The sequence below is a fragment of the Oncorhynchus clarkii genome, chromosome 17 (assembly GCF_045791955.1).
Source record: "Oncorhynchus clarkii lewisi isolate Uvic-CL-2024 chromosome 17, UVic_Ocla_1.0, whole genome shotgun sequence".
In the NCBI taxonomy this organism is placed as follows: domain Eukaryota; kingdom Metazoa; phylum Chordata; class Actinopteri; order Salmoniformes; family Salmonidae; genus Oncorhynchus; species Oncorhynchus clarkii.
The window spans coordinates 47863007-47879890 of NC_092163.1; the positions used below are offsets into that span (position 1 = coordinate 47863007).

Consider the following 16884-nt stretch of genomic DNA (forward strand, 5'->3'; position numbering starts at 1 on the left):
AAGGGCTATATAAATAAATTTGATTTGATTTGTATATAAAGCGCATTAGTTTCTAAACAGTGAATCGGATATGTATGAAAATACCCTCAAATATAAGGTGACATTATGTACTTTCGCCTAATATAAAACATTCGATCTCAAATCGATAATTCTGGAGTATTGAGACAAATGAAACGTTTTCGCTTCAATGTCCAAATAAATGTAGGGTGTACTTCACTTGTATTGCTACAAAGCCACATACACACACAACCCACTGTGAAAAGACTGGTTGAATCAAAGTTGTTTCCACGTAATTTAAACCCCAAAAAATAAGTGATGACATTGAATCAACGTGGAAAACAGATTGGATTGGCAAAAAGTCATCAACATAAAGACATTTAAGTCCAATGATAGTGATTTTTTATTTATTTCACAACTCAACCAAATGTACATCAAAATTAGACGTTGGACTGACGTCTGTGCCTAGTGGGAAACAATGTCTCCATGAGGTGTCATATTTTTTCAGAGGACAAAACGAGTCCGACTCATCAGCATTCTTCTTGCAGCTCTTTAAAACAAGGAAGTAGTCGTTGTAAGGCACAAACGGAACAAGAAATTTGCTCAAATGAATAAAGTACTTTTGATTGATGATGTAGGCTACTTTGCAGACAGAAGCTCTTATTAAACTGAATACATAGGTTCGATTAGCTTTGGTTGAACTGTTTGGAGAAGTGCGCGCAGATGGATAACGAATGAAAATCTCGCGCATGTAATCACCAGAGACAGGTGTCATTATGAACAGCAGCAAGTTAGCGCTTTCCAATGCAATTCGGACCGAGGTACGGCGCTATGAAATTGTGAAGAACAACTTTGCCAAACTTTTTAAGCAGTTGGAGAGCGTCGACGACCTACAGCTTCGCTCTGGTTTAAACGTTCACCTTCACAGCATCCAAGGTAAGCAATTCAATAGGCCTAGCCCCATGGCCTGCCATTGGCTCCCAACCCAGTTTATCATGCAAGGAGTTGTCCTGACAACCGACAAATAGTGGACGCATTTTCATTTAAATCAAATGATAGCCTACCTGTAATTAAAATACACCACTTTAAAACGTAATTTTAAAGTGCTGGCAACTTGATAGGCTATATATGTTCCTATAGCCTAGTCCAAGTGTTCCCAAACTTTTTCACTCGGGTCCCCCTTCCAGCATTGGAGAACGTCCTGCGCCCCAGCAAAACTAGAATAGTCCCACTAAGCAAAATTACTTGAAATGACTTCTAAAACATAACTTAAACGTCTGAAAAGACAAGTTCAACTTAGGTTCTGAATGAAATGTGAAAATCTATTTTCCGTATGTTTAAAATACTTATTTTTCAGGATGTTGAAAAGGCATATTTTCCGGACGTTGAAAGTACGTATTTTCCAGATGTTGAAATCGGGTACATTTTAGGTTCTGAATAAAAGTTGAAAATAAGTAATTTGTAGATGTCTATGTTTGGGCCGAATCAAGGCTGGTCAGACCGGACAAAATCTGAACCAAAAATAGACGTCTATGATTGGTTCAGATTTGGTCCGGACCGGAACAAAAACCAATGTCTGTGGAAATCAAGGACTGTACGGAACTGCAACAAAAAAAGACGTCCAAAAGGTATAGGCATCGGTACATACTTACCGAGGTGTAGCCCACAGTGTTGTAGCCCACAGTGTTGTCTGAAATTGAATTTTATGAATGCCCGTCAATGTTATGTTGTCTATAAACACCAATAAACGATATCAGGACAGGACCAAAAAAAGACGTTGGCTCGTGCATACTGGGTATAGCCTACCATGTCTGCCACAATGGAATTTTATCAATGCTCATCTGTGTTGTTGGCCCTCCATTTGTAAAACAGGCCATTGCATTGGCTTTATTAGTCTTAATTCCTGTGACTAATCAATTTGGTTATTTAAGTTCTGAATATAATTTACCCAACTTTATCAGGAGTTATCGTGAGCCTATTTGCAATGCGTTTACATAGCGGGAAATGCAGAAGTATTTTCTTTGTCGCTATGATCAACTTTCAACAACTGACATCCTACACAACAGTTGTGATTGTCCATTCCATATTGTCTATTTTATTTAGTGCCATTTAGGTTAGGCTATTTGATCGGAGAAACCTGGACTAGTTGATCTGGACATTTCTGACAAGTATAAAAAGGTATCAAATCTAATTTTACATACACATTTTACGTACACTTTTACATACAGCGGGGCAAAAAAGTATTTAGTCAGCCACCAATTGTGCAAGTTCTCCCACTTAAAACGATGAGAGAGGCCTGTAATTTTCATCATAGGTACACTTCAACTATAATAGACAAAATTAGAAAAAAAATCCAGAAAATCACATTGTAGGATTTTTTATGAATTTATTTGCAAATTATGGTGGAAAATAAGTAAATATTCATAATATCATTAATAAATATAATACAATAAAAAATAAAAAAAAATCCATAAAAGATTTTTGAAAATTAATCAGTATATTTGAGTTTTAACCATAACATATGTTCTAATATTTGTTCTATCTTTTCTGGGGGATGAAACTGAAATTGTAACCAACTTTTTTAAGAAAAGGCAATACTTTAAACAAAATTTCATTTTCAATTAGTCAAAAATGAGAAGTTGTAATCTGTATAAAGGCAATTGTTTTTAACAAAGGATGAGCCTTTCTTAATAATCTACTGGAGAACCATTTTGGGTTTAAGTTTAACTTATGTATGTGTGAAGCTTTTAGTGAGAGGTTTAAAGCTATAATATTTAATCATTTTTGCCCCCCAAACTCAGTCATTATATAAATAGACACATTTAATTTTGTCGTTTTAAAGTCGTCTGGAGTAGGCAGTGCCATTAGTAAGTAAGTAAACTGTGATAGGAACAAAGTTAATCAATGTCTATTTATGGAAAAATCACAAGTATTTACCTCTCCATGGTTGTAGAATCTTATCTATTTTTGTTAACTTTCTATTGAAATTGATTGTGGAAAGTTAAATTATATTTTTTGAGATGTGAATACCAAGTATTCACATACTTGCCCATTTTATTGGTAAACTACAAGGTAGTGTAAACACAATTTTTTTTTTAAACAATCCAATACGTAATATGGAACACTTGTCATAATTCGATTTTAATCCAGAGAGGCTAGAAAAGTGATCAAGATCTTCAATGAGACTGTGCAGGGATCCCGATTGCAGATTAGAGTCATCAGCATACATTGACACTTTGTTTTTATCCCCTGGATTTCTAACCCATTGATTATCTTGTTGGATACATTTTAAATAGCTAGCATTTCAATGGCCATTGTTTTACTCCTTTTAAAAGCTCAATACTTTCTGAGAAGTAACCATTATAGACTTATTTAGCCCCCCCCCCCCTTGATTATCTTTTTAGCCTTCCTGTGACATTGGATACTGTAGGTGTCCTGGATGGCAGGCAGTGTGATCCATTGGGCAGACCGTACCACCCTCTGGAGAGGCCTCCGGTTGTGGGCGGTGCAGTTGCCATACCAGGCGGTGATGCAGCCCGACAGGATGCCCTCAATTGTGAATCTTTAAAAGTTTGTAAGGGTCTTAGGGGCCAAGACAAATTTCTTCAGCCTCCTGAGGTTGAAGAGGTGCTGTTGTGCCTTCTTCACCACGCTGTCTCTGTGTGTAGACCATTTCAGATTGTCAGTGATGTGTACGCCGAGGAACTTGAAGCTTTTCACCTTCTCCACTGCGGTCCTGTGGATGTGGGCATGCTCCCTCTGCTGTCTCCTGAAGTCCACAAACATCTCTTTCGTTTTGTTGAGGGAGAGGTTAATTTCCTGGCAGCACTCCGCGAGGGCCCTCATCTCCTCCCTCTTGGCTGTCCTGTCATTGTTGGTAATCAGGCATACTACTATTATGTCGTCTGCAAACTTGATAATTGAGTTGGAGGGTGCTATGGTGTTGAATGCTGAGCGTGGCCACGCAGTCATGGGTGAACAGGGAGTACAGGAGGGGGCTGAGCACCCACCCTTGTGGTCCCCCTGTGTTGAGGATCAGCGTAGGGAGGTGTTGTTTCCTACCTTCACCACCTGGTGGCGGCCTGTCAGGAAGTGCAGGAACCAGTTGCACAGTGGGGTTCAGACCCAGGGCCCCGTGCTTAATGATGAGCTTGGAGGGTGCTATGGTGTTGAATGCTGAGCTATAGTCACTGAACAGCATTCTTACATACAGTTGAAGTTGGAAGTTTACATACACCTTAGCAGAATACATTTAAACTCAGTTTTTCACAATTCCTGACATTTAATCCTAGTAAAAATTCCCTGTCTTAGGTCAGTTAGGATCACCACTTTATTTTAAGAATATGAGATGTTAGAATAATAGTAGAGAGAATGATTTATTTCAGCATTAATTTCTTTCATCACATTCCCAGTGGGTCAGAAGTTTACATACACTCAATTAGTATTTGGTAGCATTGCCTTTAAATTGTTTAACTTGGGTCAAACATTTTGGGGAGCCTTCCACAAGCTTCCCACAATAAGTTGGATGAATTTTGGCCCATTCCTCCTGACAGAGCTGTTGTAACTGAATCAGGTTTGTAGACATCCTTGCTTGCACACGCTTTTTCAGTTCTGCCCACAAATTTTCTATAGGATTGAGGTCAGGGCTTTGTGATGGCCACTCCAATACCTTGACTTTGTTGTCCTTAAGCCATTTTGCCACAACTTAGTATGCGTGGGGTCATTGTCCATTTGGAAGACCCATTTGCGACCAAGCTTTAATTTCCTGACTGATGTCTTGAGATGTTGCTTCAATATATCCACATAATTGTCCTCCCTCATGATGCCATCTATTTTGTGAAGTGCACCAGTCCCTCCTGCAGCAAATCACCCCCACAACATGATGCTGCCACTCCCGTGCTTCACAGTTGGGGTGGTGTTCTTCAGCTTGCAAGCCTCCCCCTTTTTCCTCCAAACATAACGATGGCCATTATGGCCAAACAGTTCTATTTTTGTTTCATCAGACCAGAGGACATTTCTCCAAAAAGTACAATCTTTGACCCATGTGCAGTTGCAAACCGTAGTCTGGCTTTTTTATGGTGGTTTTGGAGCAGTGGCTTCTTCCTTGCTGAGCGGCCTTTTGGGTTATGTCGATATAGGACTAATTTTACTGTGGATATTGATACTTTTGTACCTGTTTCCTCCAGCATCTTCACAAGGTCCTTTGCTGTTGTTCTGGGGTTGATTTGCACTTTTCGCACCAAAGTACGTTCATCTCTAGGAGACAGAGCGCGTCTCCTTCCTGAGCAGTATGACGGCTGCGTGGTCCCATGGTGTTTATACTTGCGTACTATTGTTTGTACAGATGAATGTGGTACCTTCAGGCATTTGGAAATTGCTCCCAAGGATGAACCAGACTTGTGGAGGTCTACCATTTTGTTTCTGAGGTCTTGGCTGATTTCTTTAGATTTTCCAATGATGTCAAGTAAAGAGGCACTGAGTTTGAAGGTAGGCCTTGAAATACATCCACAGGTACACCTCCAATTGACTCAAATTATGTCAATTAGCCTATCAGAAGCTTCTCAAGCCATGTCATCATTTTCTGGAATTTCCAAGCTGTTTAAAGACAGTCAACTTAGTGCATGTAAACGTCTGACCCACTGGAATTGTGATTCAGTAAACTATAAGTGAAATCATCTGTCTGTAAACAATTGTTGGAAAAATAACTTGTGTCATGCACAAAGTAGATGTCCTAACCGACTTACCAAAACTATAGTTTGTAAACAAGAAATTTGTGGAATGGTTGAAAAACGAGTTGTAATGACTCCAACTTAAGTGTATGTAAACTTCTGACTTCAACTGTAGGTATTTCTCTTGTCCAGGTGTGATAGGGCGGTGTGTTAGCCGATCACATGACTTGTATCTGCTCTGTGATTGGACGATACAGCAGCTATCAATTGACATCGTGTGTTCGCTAACAGACCTCGTGATTTGTATCTGCTCTGCGATTGGACGATACATACCGCAATGCTGTATGTTATGAAAGATGGCGCTGTTTTACAGGCTCCTGACTAATTCTGTTATATATATATATATATATATATATATATATGCATACATACACACACACACACACACACACACACACACATTTAACAGAATTAGTCAGGAGCCCGTAAAACAGCACACACTACCGGTCAAAAGTTTTAGAACACCTACTGGGGGTTTTACTGTATTTTTTTACTATTATCTACATTATAGAGTAATAGTTAAGACATCAACACTATGAAATAACACATATGGAATCATGTTGTAACCAAACAAGTGTTAAATAAATCAAAATATATTTGAGATTCTTCAAATAGCCACCCTTTGCAAATAGCCACCGCCATACAACTGCACATGGGGACAAAGATTGTACTTTTTGGAGAAATGTCCTCTGGTCTGATGAAACAAAAATATAACTGTTTGGCCATAATGACCATCGTTATGTTTGGAGGGAAAAGGGGGAGGCTTGCAAGCTGAAGACACCATCCCAACCGTGAAGCACAGGGGTGGCAGCATCATGTTGTCGGGGTGCTTTGCTGCAGGAGGGACTGGTGCACTTCACAAAATAGATGGCATCATGAGGGAGGACAATTATGTGGATATATTGAAGCAACATCTCAAGACATTAGTCAGGAAGTTAAAGCTTGGTCGCAAATGGGTCTTCCAAATGGACAATGACCCCATGCATACTTCCAAAGTTGTGGCAAAATGGCTTAAGGACAACAAAGTCAAGGTATTGGAGTGGCCATCACAAAGCCCTGACATCAATCCTATAGAACATTTGTGGGCAGAACTGAAAAAACGTGTACGAGCTAGGAAGCCTACAAACCTGACTCCGTTACGGGGGCCTCCCGGGTGGCGCAGTGGTTAAGGGCGCTGTACTGCAGCGCCAGCTGTGCCATCAGAGTCCCTGGGTTCGCGCCCAGGCTCTGTCGTAACCGGCCGCGATCGGGAGGTCCGCACAATTGGCTTAGCGTCGCCCGGGTTAGGGAGGGCTTGGTCGGTAGGGGTGTCCTTGTCTCATCGCGCACCAGCGACTCCTGTGGCGGGCTGGGCGCAGTGTGCGCTAACCAAGGTGGCCAGGTGCACGATGTTTCCTCCGGCGCATTGGTGCGGCTGGCTTCCGGGTTGGATGCGTGCTGTGTTAAGAAGCAGTGCGGCTTGGTTGGGTTGTGTATCGGAGGACGCATGACTTTCAACCTTCGTCTCTCCCGAGCCCGTACGGGAGTTGTAGCGATGAGACAAGATAGTAGCTACTACAACAATTGGATACCACGAAATTGGGGAGAAAAAGGGGTAAAAATGCAAAAAAAAAATGCAAAAAAAATAAAAATAAATACCTGACTCAGTTACACAAGCTCGGTCAGGAGGAATGGGCCAAAATTCACCCAACTTATTGTGGGAAGCTTGTGGAAGGCTACCCAAAACGTTGAACGTTGAACGTAAACAATTTAAAGGCAATGCTAGCAAATACTAATTGAGTGTATGTAAACTTCTGACAGACTGGGAATGTGATGAAATAAATAATTCTCTCTTCTATTATTCTGACATTTCACATTCTTAAAATAAAGTGCCACCTAAGACAGGGAATTTTTACTAGGATTAAATGTCAGGAATTGTGAAACTGAGTATAAATGTAGGTGTATGGTGTAAATGTAGGCTAAGGTGTATGTAAACTTCCGACTTCAACTGTACCAGTCCCGTGTTTACTTTAATTCTACTAACTGTAAAGCTGTAAATGTGGTAGAGGATGTTGTTGGATTTACTATTCAAATATTGTATCTGAATCTAACGTCAAACAAACCTCCATGCCCTGAACTAACAATCGTGACAATTTGAGCAATCAGGTTGATTGTGCATTTATGCAAGTTGTGGTTACCGATAGCGTGCCCCTTGACTCGTCATCGTTGGCCCTATTTCCTCTGTCTCTCTGCAAAGCCACTTCCTGCCTCAAGGAGACAGGCAGAGTATGTATTGGTACAGCTTCCTCCCTCCCCTGTACTCTACTTAATTTACAATTCAAAATTCGCCTTACTCCCACAATGTTTATTTTATCACACACTTTTACAGTGTCTCCTCATGTACACTCCCTGGACTTAACCTAAATCAAGCACCTCAAAAATGCTCTCCCGCCCCCCGTCTTACGTCTATCCTATCTCATCTCTTCTGTCCCTCCACCTTGTGTTGTCATTTAGCCTTTCCTCACAGCAGGTATCACTCCTCGTTAGGAGACACTATTCACCTTCAATAGCATCTCTATGAGACACAGAGGAAGAGACCGAGACCGAACTCACTGCAACACACCACCTGGCTTCTCTCTACTGGTGTGGCAGTTAGATGATATCCTAATCTCCAGTCCTAATCATTCAGATGCAGACTTGTCAGCCTCGTCTAGTTTCTTTCTTTGTGTTATTGCAGATCTCATATTTTGCAGTTACGAGGCAATTAGGACAATTTGAAACACCCCGGATCTTCTCTCAAGAGCTCTGATTCGATTTATGAACCCACTCACCCTCTCCCTCTGTGTGTGTGTGAGTGTTTCATTCTGCAGTGTCTGTGTGTAAGGTGTGTATGCACATAATTTCTACACACTCATTTATGTGTTTTCCATTATTTCATTTGCATTGCGGAAGAGTCAAGTGTCATTAGTTTTGTATGTGCGTGTGCCCAATTTCTGATTGCCTGCGTAGGGGTCTCCTAAGTCCCACCCATCCCCCTGTCTACTTAACATTGTATACACACACACACACCGCCCACACCCTTCATGGCAGGAGGATGATAATCGTCATTACGATGTGGCCGGGTAGGCTAAATGTTGATTTAATTCCTCTATGGAAGGATCACATAATGCCCTTGTCACACAGCCGGGCCTAGCCTCCCAGAACTGGAGAAATATAAATGTGTCCCTGTAAGAAAGAGGTCACACCTCAGGCCAAAATTAATGTAGTCTGATGCCGGTGATTACACCAGAATGCAGAACATGTGTCAACTATCAGATTAGCAAAAGGAGAATGGTGGTGTGGCTCTCCAGAGCAGCATTTTAGTTATGCAGGTGGTGTGTTGGAATGCACAGGGCCGTGGTCCCCAGTGGTAGGGGAATGCACTCTTTCTTGGTGGTTGACTTGATAAATGTCACAACAGCATAAAAGAATAATGACAACAATGGCTTCGTCACCCCTCAGTGGAATGTTTGGATTGTTTGTCTCCTCATTCCAGGGTTTTTCTTTATTTTTACTATTTTCTACATTGTAGAATAGTAGTGAAGACATCAAAACACATCATGTAGTAACCAAAAAAGTGTTAAACAAATCAAAATATATTTGAGATTCTTCTTTTTTTAATTTAATTTTTTTTTTTACCTCTTTTTCTCCCCAATTTCGTGGTATCCAATTGTTGTAGTAGCTACTATCTTGTCTCATTGCTATAACTCCCGTACAGGCTCGGGAGAGACGAAGGCTGAATGTCATGCGTCCTCCGATACACAACCCAACCAGCCATACTGCTTCTTAACACAGCGCGCATCCAACCCGGAAGCCAGCCGCACCAATGTGTCGGAGGCTACACCGTGCACCTGGCAACCTTGGCTAGCGCACACTGCGCCCGGCCCGCCACAGGAGTCGCTGGTGCGCGATGAGACAAGGAGATCCCTACCGACCAATCCCTCCCTAACCCAGACGACGCTAGGCCAATTGTGCGTCGCCCCACGGACCTCCCGGTCGCGGCCGGTTACGAAGGGCGCGAACCCAGGGACTCTGATGGCACAGCTGGCGCTGCAGTACAGCGCCCTTAACCACTGCGCCACCCGGGAGGCCATTTGAGATTATTCAAAGTAGCCACCCTTTGCCTTGATGACAGATTTGCACACTCTTGGCATTCTCTCAAGTAGTCACCTGGAATGCATTTCAATTAATATGAGTGCCTTGTTAAGCAATTTATGGAATTTATTTTATTCCTAATGCGTTTGAGCCAATCGGTTGTCTTGGTATGTGTGATGGTATACAGAAGATAGCCTTATTTGGTAAAATACCAAGTCCATATTATGAAAAGAAAAGCTCAAATAAGCAAAGAGAAACGACAGTCCATGATTACTTCAAGACATGAAGCTCAGTCAATCTGGAAAATTTCAAGAACTATGAAAGTTTCTTCAAGTGCAGTTGCAAAAACCATCAAGCGCTGTGATGAAACTGGCTTTCATGAGGACCACTACAGGAAAGGAAGACCCAGAGTTGTCTCCTGTCGCAGAGGATAAGTTCATTAGAGTTATCAGCCTCAGAAATTGCAGCCCAGATAAATGCTTCACAGATTTCAAGTAACAGACACATCTCAACATCAACTGTTGTGAATCAGGCCTTCATGGTCGAATTGCTGCAAAGAAACCACTACTAAAGGACACCAATAAGATGAGACCTGCTTGGGCCAAGAAACATGCGCAATGGACATGAGACTGGTGGAAATCTGGAATTCTGGTCTGATGAGTCCAAATTTGAGATTTTTGGTTCCAACCGCTGTGTCTTTGTGAGACGCAGATTAGGTGAACAGATGATCTCTGCATGTGTGGTTCCCACCGTGAAGCATGGAGGTGCTTGCTTGTGACACTGTCTATGATTTATTTCGAATTCAAGGCACACAACCTGCATGGCTACCATAGCATTCTGCAGCGATATGCCATCACATCTGGTTTGGTCTTAGTGGCAGTATCATTTGTTTTTCAACAGGACAATGACCCAACACAACTTCAGGCTGTGTAAGGGCTATTTGAGTGATGGAGTGCTGCATCAGATGATCTGGCCTCCACAATCACCCAACCTCAACTCAGTTGAGATGGTTTGGGATGAGTTGGACCGCTGAGTGAAGGAAAAGCAGTCAACAAGTGCTCAGCATATGTGGGAACTCCTTCAAGACTGTCGGAAAAGCATTCCAGGCAAATCTGGTTGAGAGAATGCCAAGAGTGCTAAGCTGTCATCACGGCAAAGGGTGGCTAGAATATAAAATATATTTTGATTGAACACTTTTTGGTTACTACATGATTCCATTTGTATTATTTCATAGTTTTTATGTCTTCACTATTATTCTACAATATAGTAAAAATAAAGAAAACCCCTTGAATGAATAGATGTGTCCAAACTTTTGACTGGTACTGTATGTATAAACAATCCCTTCAAAGTATTCACACCCCTTGACTTTTTCCACCTCCGTGAGAACATAGGAGCGCACCGGAGGACAGGTAGCAGGCACGGGTTCCCTCTCCAGAGCCTGGCGGATATCCACGTCTATGTCCCAAAGCACAGGGGCAGCGATTCTGGAGGGCAGTATGATGGGCGCACTCAGAACAGGAACCTCTCCCGAATCGTGGAGACAGGACAGGGCATCAGCTTTGATGTTCTTTGAACCTGGACAGTATGACAGGGTGAAGTTGAATCTAGTAGAAAAAATGTCCCACCTGGCTTGGAACGGGTTCAGCCACCTCTCTGTCGTGGCCGAGTAGATCAGGATGTCGTCGATATACACAACCACCTGATTCCCAAGCACCGACGGAGCATTGGCTAATTCATAATCCACCAAGTACTTGTAGTGCCCAGCCATCATGCTGAAGGCAGTCTTCCATTCATCCCCCCAGATGCGGATCAAATTGTAGCCACTCTGCAGGTCCAGCTTAGTAAAGAAAATGGGATGTTCGGTACTAAACCGGGCTGTTCAATGGTGGCCGGCACCAACGGGAGGGTGTAGCTGTACTTGGTGGTGATGGCATTGACTCTGTAGTCAATACAAGGATGTGACCCCCCCCCCTTCCTTCTTGGCCACAAAGAAGAAACCTGCCGATGCAGGGGAGGTGGATGGGCAGATGAAACCCTGTTGGAGAGCCTCCGTGATGAACTCCTCCATGGCCTTGGTTTCAGCAACCGACAGGGGGTAGATGCAGCTGCGCAGAGCCTGTAAGCAAGTCGATGGCACAGTCCCAGGGGGCAATGAGGGAGACCGGTGGAGTGGGTCTTGGCGAAAACCTCCGGGAGATCCTGGTAAACCTTTGAGATGTTGGCCTGGAGGGCAACCACAAGAATCTTAATCGACGTGGAACCACAGGGTAAGAGAAAGCAGGTCTTCCAACATCAAATCAAATTTTATTAGTCACATGCGTCGAATACAACAGGTGTAGTCCTCACAATGAAATGCTTACTTACGAGCCCCAAACCAGCAATGCAGTTAAAAAGATATGGATAAAAATAAGAAATAAAAGTAACAAGTAATTTAAGAGCAGCAGTAAAATAACAATAGCGGGACTATATACAGGGGGGTACTGGTACACAGTCAATGTGTGGGGGCACTGGTTAGTTAGAGGTAATATGTACATGTAGGTAGAGTTATTAAAATGACTATGCATAGATGATAACAACTGAGTGTAGCAGTGGTGTAAAAGGGGGGGGGGGGGCAATGCAAACAGTCTGGGTAGCAATTTGATTAGGTGTTCCCGGAGTCTTATGGCTTGGGGGTAGAAGCTGTTTAGAAGCCTTTTGGACTTAGACTTGGCGCTCCAGTACCGTTTGCCGTGCGGTAGCAGAGGGAACAGTCTGACTAGGGTTGCTTGAGTCTTTGACAACTTTGACAACTTTAGGGCCTTCCTCTGACACCGCCTGATATAGAGGTCCTGGATGGCAGGAAGCTTTGCACCAGTGATGTACTGGGCTGTTCGCACAACCCTCTGTAGTGCCTTGCAGTCGGAAGCCGAGCAGTTGCCATACCAGGCAGTGATGCAACCAGTCAGGATGCTCTCGATGGTGCAACTGTAGAACCTTTTGAGGATCTCGGGACCCATGCCAAATCTTTTCAGTCTCCTGAGGGGCAATACGTTTTGTTGTGCCCTCTACATGACTGTCTTGGGGTGTGCTTGGACCATGTTAATTTGTTGGTGATGTGGACACCAAGGAACTTGAAGCTCTCAACCTGATCCACTACAGTCCTGTCGATGAGAATGGGGCGTACTCTGTCCTCTTTTTCCTGTAGTCCACAATCCTTAGTCTTGATCACGTTGAGGGAGAGGTTGTTGTCCTGGCACCACACGGCCAGGTCTCTGACGTCCTCCGTATAGGCTGTGTCGTTGTCGTTGTTGGTGATAAGGCCTACCACTGTTGCGTCATCGGCAAACTTAATGATGGTGTTGGAGTTGTGCCTGCCCGTGCAGTCCTGAGTGAATAGGGAGTACAGGAGGGGACTGAGCACGCACCCCTGTGTTGTGGATCAGCGTGGAGGATGCATTGTTACCTACCCTTACCACCTGGGGTGGCCCGTCAGGAAGTCCAGGATCCATTTGCAGAGGGAGGTGTTTAGTTCCAGGGTCCTTAGCATATTGATGAGCTTTGAGGGCACTATGTTGTTGAACGCTGAGCTGTAGTCAATGAATAGCACTCTCACATAGTTGTTATTTTTGTCAAGGTGGAAAAGGGCAGTGTGGAGTGCAATAGAGATTGCATCATCTGTTGGGGCGGTATGCAAATTGGAGTGGGTCTAGAATTTCTGGGATAATGGTGTTGATGTGAGCCATGACCAGCCATTTGAAGCACTTCATGGCTACAGACATGAGTGCTACGAGAAGGTAGTCGTTTAGACAGGTTATCTTTAGTGTTCTTGGGCACACGCACTATGGTGGTCAGCTTAAAACATGTTGGTATTAAGGACTCGGACATGGAAAGGTTGAAAATGTCAGTGAAGACACTTGCCAGTTGGTCAGAGCCAGTGTAGTACGATTCGATCTTAGTCCTGTATTGAAACTTTGCCTGTTTAATGGTTTGTCGGAGGGCATAGCAGAATTTCTTTGGGTTAGAGTCCCGCTCCTTGAAAGCGGCAGCTCTAGCCTTTAGCTAGTGCGGATGTTGCCTGTAATCCATGGCTTCTGGTTGGGGTATGTACGTACGGTCACTGTGGGGACGACGCCATCGATGCACTTATTGATGAAGCTACTCAATTCCATCAGAGGAATCCCGGAACATATTCCAGTCTGTGCTAGCAAAACAGTCTTGTAGCTTAGCATCTGCTTCTTTTTTTTAATTGATCTTGTCACTGGTGCTTCCTGCTTTAATTTCTGCTTGTGAGCAGGAATCAGGATATAATTATGGTCAGATTTGCAAGATGGAGAGCTTTGAATCCATCTCTGTGTGTGGAGTAAAGGTGGTCCAGAGTTGTTTTTTTTTTTTTTTTTTTTTTTTTCCCTCTTGTTGCGCATTTAACATGAAATTTGGTAGACCGATTTTAAGTTTCCCTGCATTAAAGTCCCCGGCTATTAGCAGTGCCACCTCCAGGTGAGCGTTTTCTTGTTTGCTTATGGCGGTATACAGCTCATTCACTGCTGTCTTAGTGCTAGCCTCTGACTGTGGTGGTATGTAAACAGCTATGAGAAATACAGATAAACTCTCTAGGTAGGTAGTGTGGTCTACAGTTTATCATGAGATACTCTACCTCAGGCGAGCAATAGCTCAAGACTTCCTTAGATATCGTGCACCAGTTGTTATTTACAAAAATGCATACCAGACAAATGGCGGCGTGCCCAGTCAGTCAGTGATCTCCATCCTCGACTAAGAGGTGGTGGGGTCGTGGTTTTGGAGCCACGCGAAGTCAAGTATGACTTTGTGTACGGGTGCCTGGAAGATTATGATGAGGAGGAGGAGGATGATGAGGGGAAGGCTTTCTTGGTGCAGAGGTCCCACGGTGATGGTGAGGGGTGCTGTGATAGTCGCAGATCCCAGTGGTTTGTTATCCAGCGCTTGAACGGAAATTAGAGGAGTGCAGGTATGATGTTATTTTCAGGGAGGAGTCAAGGGCCTTATCAATAAAATTATCTGTGGCACCAGAGTCCACTAGAGCTGTAGAAACAACACGAGGGACAGCCAGCTAGTGATTTTGGTACTAAAAAGGGTTTGGTGGAGAGTGATTATGATGATGGAATTATTCATACCTACCAGGAGACCTCTGCGCTAGTGGCTCCCAGGTTGGGATGTAGCGGACACCATTGAAGCTGGTGTCCCTACTGACCGCAATAGGGACAGAGTCCCAGCTGTCTCCAACAGCATCGCTCAGCTGCGGGGAGGCGTGTGGCCCCTACCTCCATGGGTTCAGGCTCTGACTCAGAACTGTCAATGAAGGAGGGAGAGTCGATGGGGGTGCCGACCATCCTGAAGGAGGTTATCCAGACGGATGGCCATCGCGATGTGTGTCCAATGAGAGGGTGTCGTCTAGGCATGCCAAGTCAGTCTGGACCTCTTCACGCAATCCTTTTCTGAATAAGGTGCAGAGTGCCAGCTCATTTCATCCGCTGGATGCTGACACTGTACAGAAGGTGAGGGTGTACTCCGCAGTGGTCTGGCCCTCCTGCCGTAGTTGGAGTAGGCGCTCACCCCCTCTCTGCCCTCCAGTGGATGATCAAATAGTCCTCTGAATAGGTTCTTTGCTCTATCATAGGAACGTAGCTCCTCCTCACCTCCCCAGACGGCCGTAGCCCACTCCAATGCCCGCCCGGTCAGCAGGGAAATAACCGTGGAAACCTTGGACCTCTTGGTGGTGGGGGCACTGGGTCGACTCATGATATAGGATCCGCTGCTTGTTGGAGGATGCCGCTTGAGGAAGATCTAGATGTTGAAGAAGGTGTGGTGTTGGCGAAGTAGGTCTCCCTGTTCGCCGACCATCTGGGAGATGTCTTGGTTGGCTGCTGCTTCCATTTTGTGAGGCATTATTCTGTAACGAAGACACAGGGAGTCAGGAAGTAGGTGCAGTTGGTGAGTTTAATAAGAACGAACGTAGAGGGAATAAACAAACAAGCGTTGTGTCTGATAACAGAGTGCAAGATTAAGGGAGAGTAATCAGGGAAGAAATGAAGTCCAGATGTGCCTAATGATGAGGCGCAGGTGTGCGAAATGATGGGTTACTAGACTGGCGATGTCATGTGCCAGGGAGCGGGAGTAGACGTGACCCTAACGTTAGGCTCCTTAAGAGTATTTGTATTAATTATGGATCCCCATTAGCTTCTGCCAAAGCAGCAACTACTCTTCCTGGGGTCCAGCTAAATTAAGGCAGCTTATACAATTTTAAAACATTACAATACATTCACAGATTTCACAATACACTGTGTGCCCTCAGGCCCCTACTCCACCACTACCACATATCTATAGTACTAAATCAGTGTGTGTGTATGCATGTTCTGTGCCAATGTTTGTGTTGCTTCACAGTCCCCGTTGTTCCATAAGGTGTGTTTTTTTTAAAATCTGTTTTTTAAAATGTAATTCTACTGCTTGCGTCAGTTACTTGATGTGGAATAGAGCTCCATGTAGTCATGGCTCTATATAGTACTGTGTGCCTCCCATAGTCTGTTCTGGACTTGTGGATTGTGAAGAGACCTCTTGTGGCATGTCTTGTGGGGTATGCATGGGTGTCAGTAGTTTAGACGGACAGCTCGGTGCATTCAACATGGCAATACAGCTCATAAATAAAATTAAAATCTAATAGTACATAATTGGGCCAATCCCTCTCCAAACATGTAGCTCTTTTTTTTCTGAGGAAGTGGATTGGTTGATCATTTAATAAAAACAAACATTTTGTTAAAGAAAGCTTAAATTCCACCGCATTTCATTGTTGCTGTTCTCGCCAGCCAATGCCATTACTTAGCTGACAGAAAACTTCAGAACAGTTCTGAGGGAAAGTTGGTTATGATTCGTAAACAATTTATCAGTCTGTGCTTCCAAAATAAAAGTACAGGTCCAACAGCAAAACATTTTGTCGCATGTGGGCACTTTAGAGCCCTGAAAAAGTCAGTCAAGTAAAATAAGTAATAAGAGATAGTATGCATAGTCAGTGTAAATAATCTCTAAGGAGCAGATA

The 16884-nt window shown here is 43.6% G+C and overlaps 1 protein-coding gene across 2 annotated transcripts in view; it reads left to right on the forward strand.

Annotated features, from left to right (window-relative positions):
* Positions 1-773: 773 nt before the first annotated feature.
* LOC139369783 (arf-GAP with GTPase, ANK repeat and PH domain-containing protein 1-like) overlaps positions 774-16884 on the forward strand; it is a 64636-nt gene continuing 48525 nt past the window's right edge. For both annotated transcript variants that reach the window (XM_071109050.1, XM_071109051.1), the window contains exon 1: positions 774-933. In XM_071109050.1, coding sequence (XP_070965151.1) covers positions 774-933 — 160 coding nt within the window. The remainder of the gene's footprint in view (positions 934-16884) is intronic.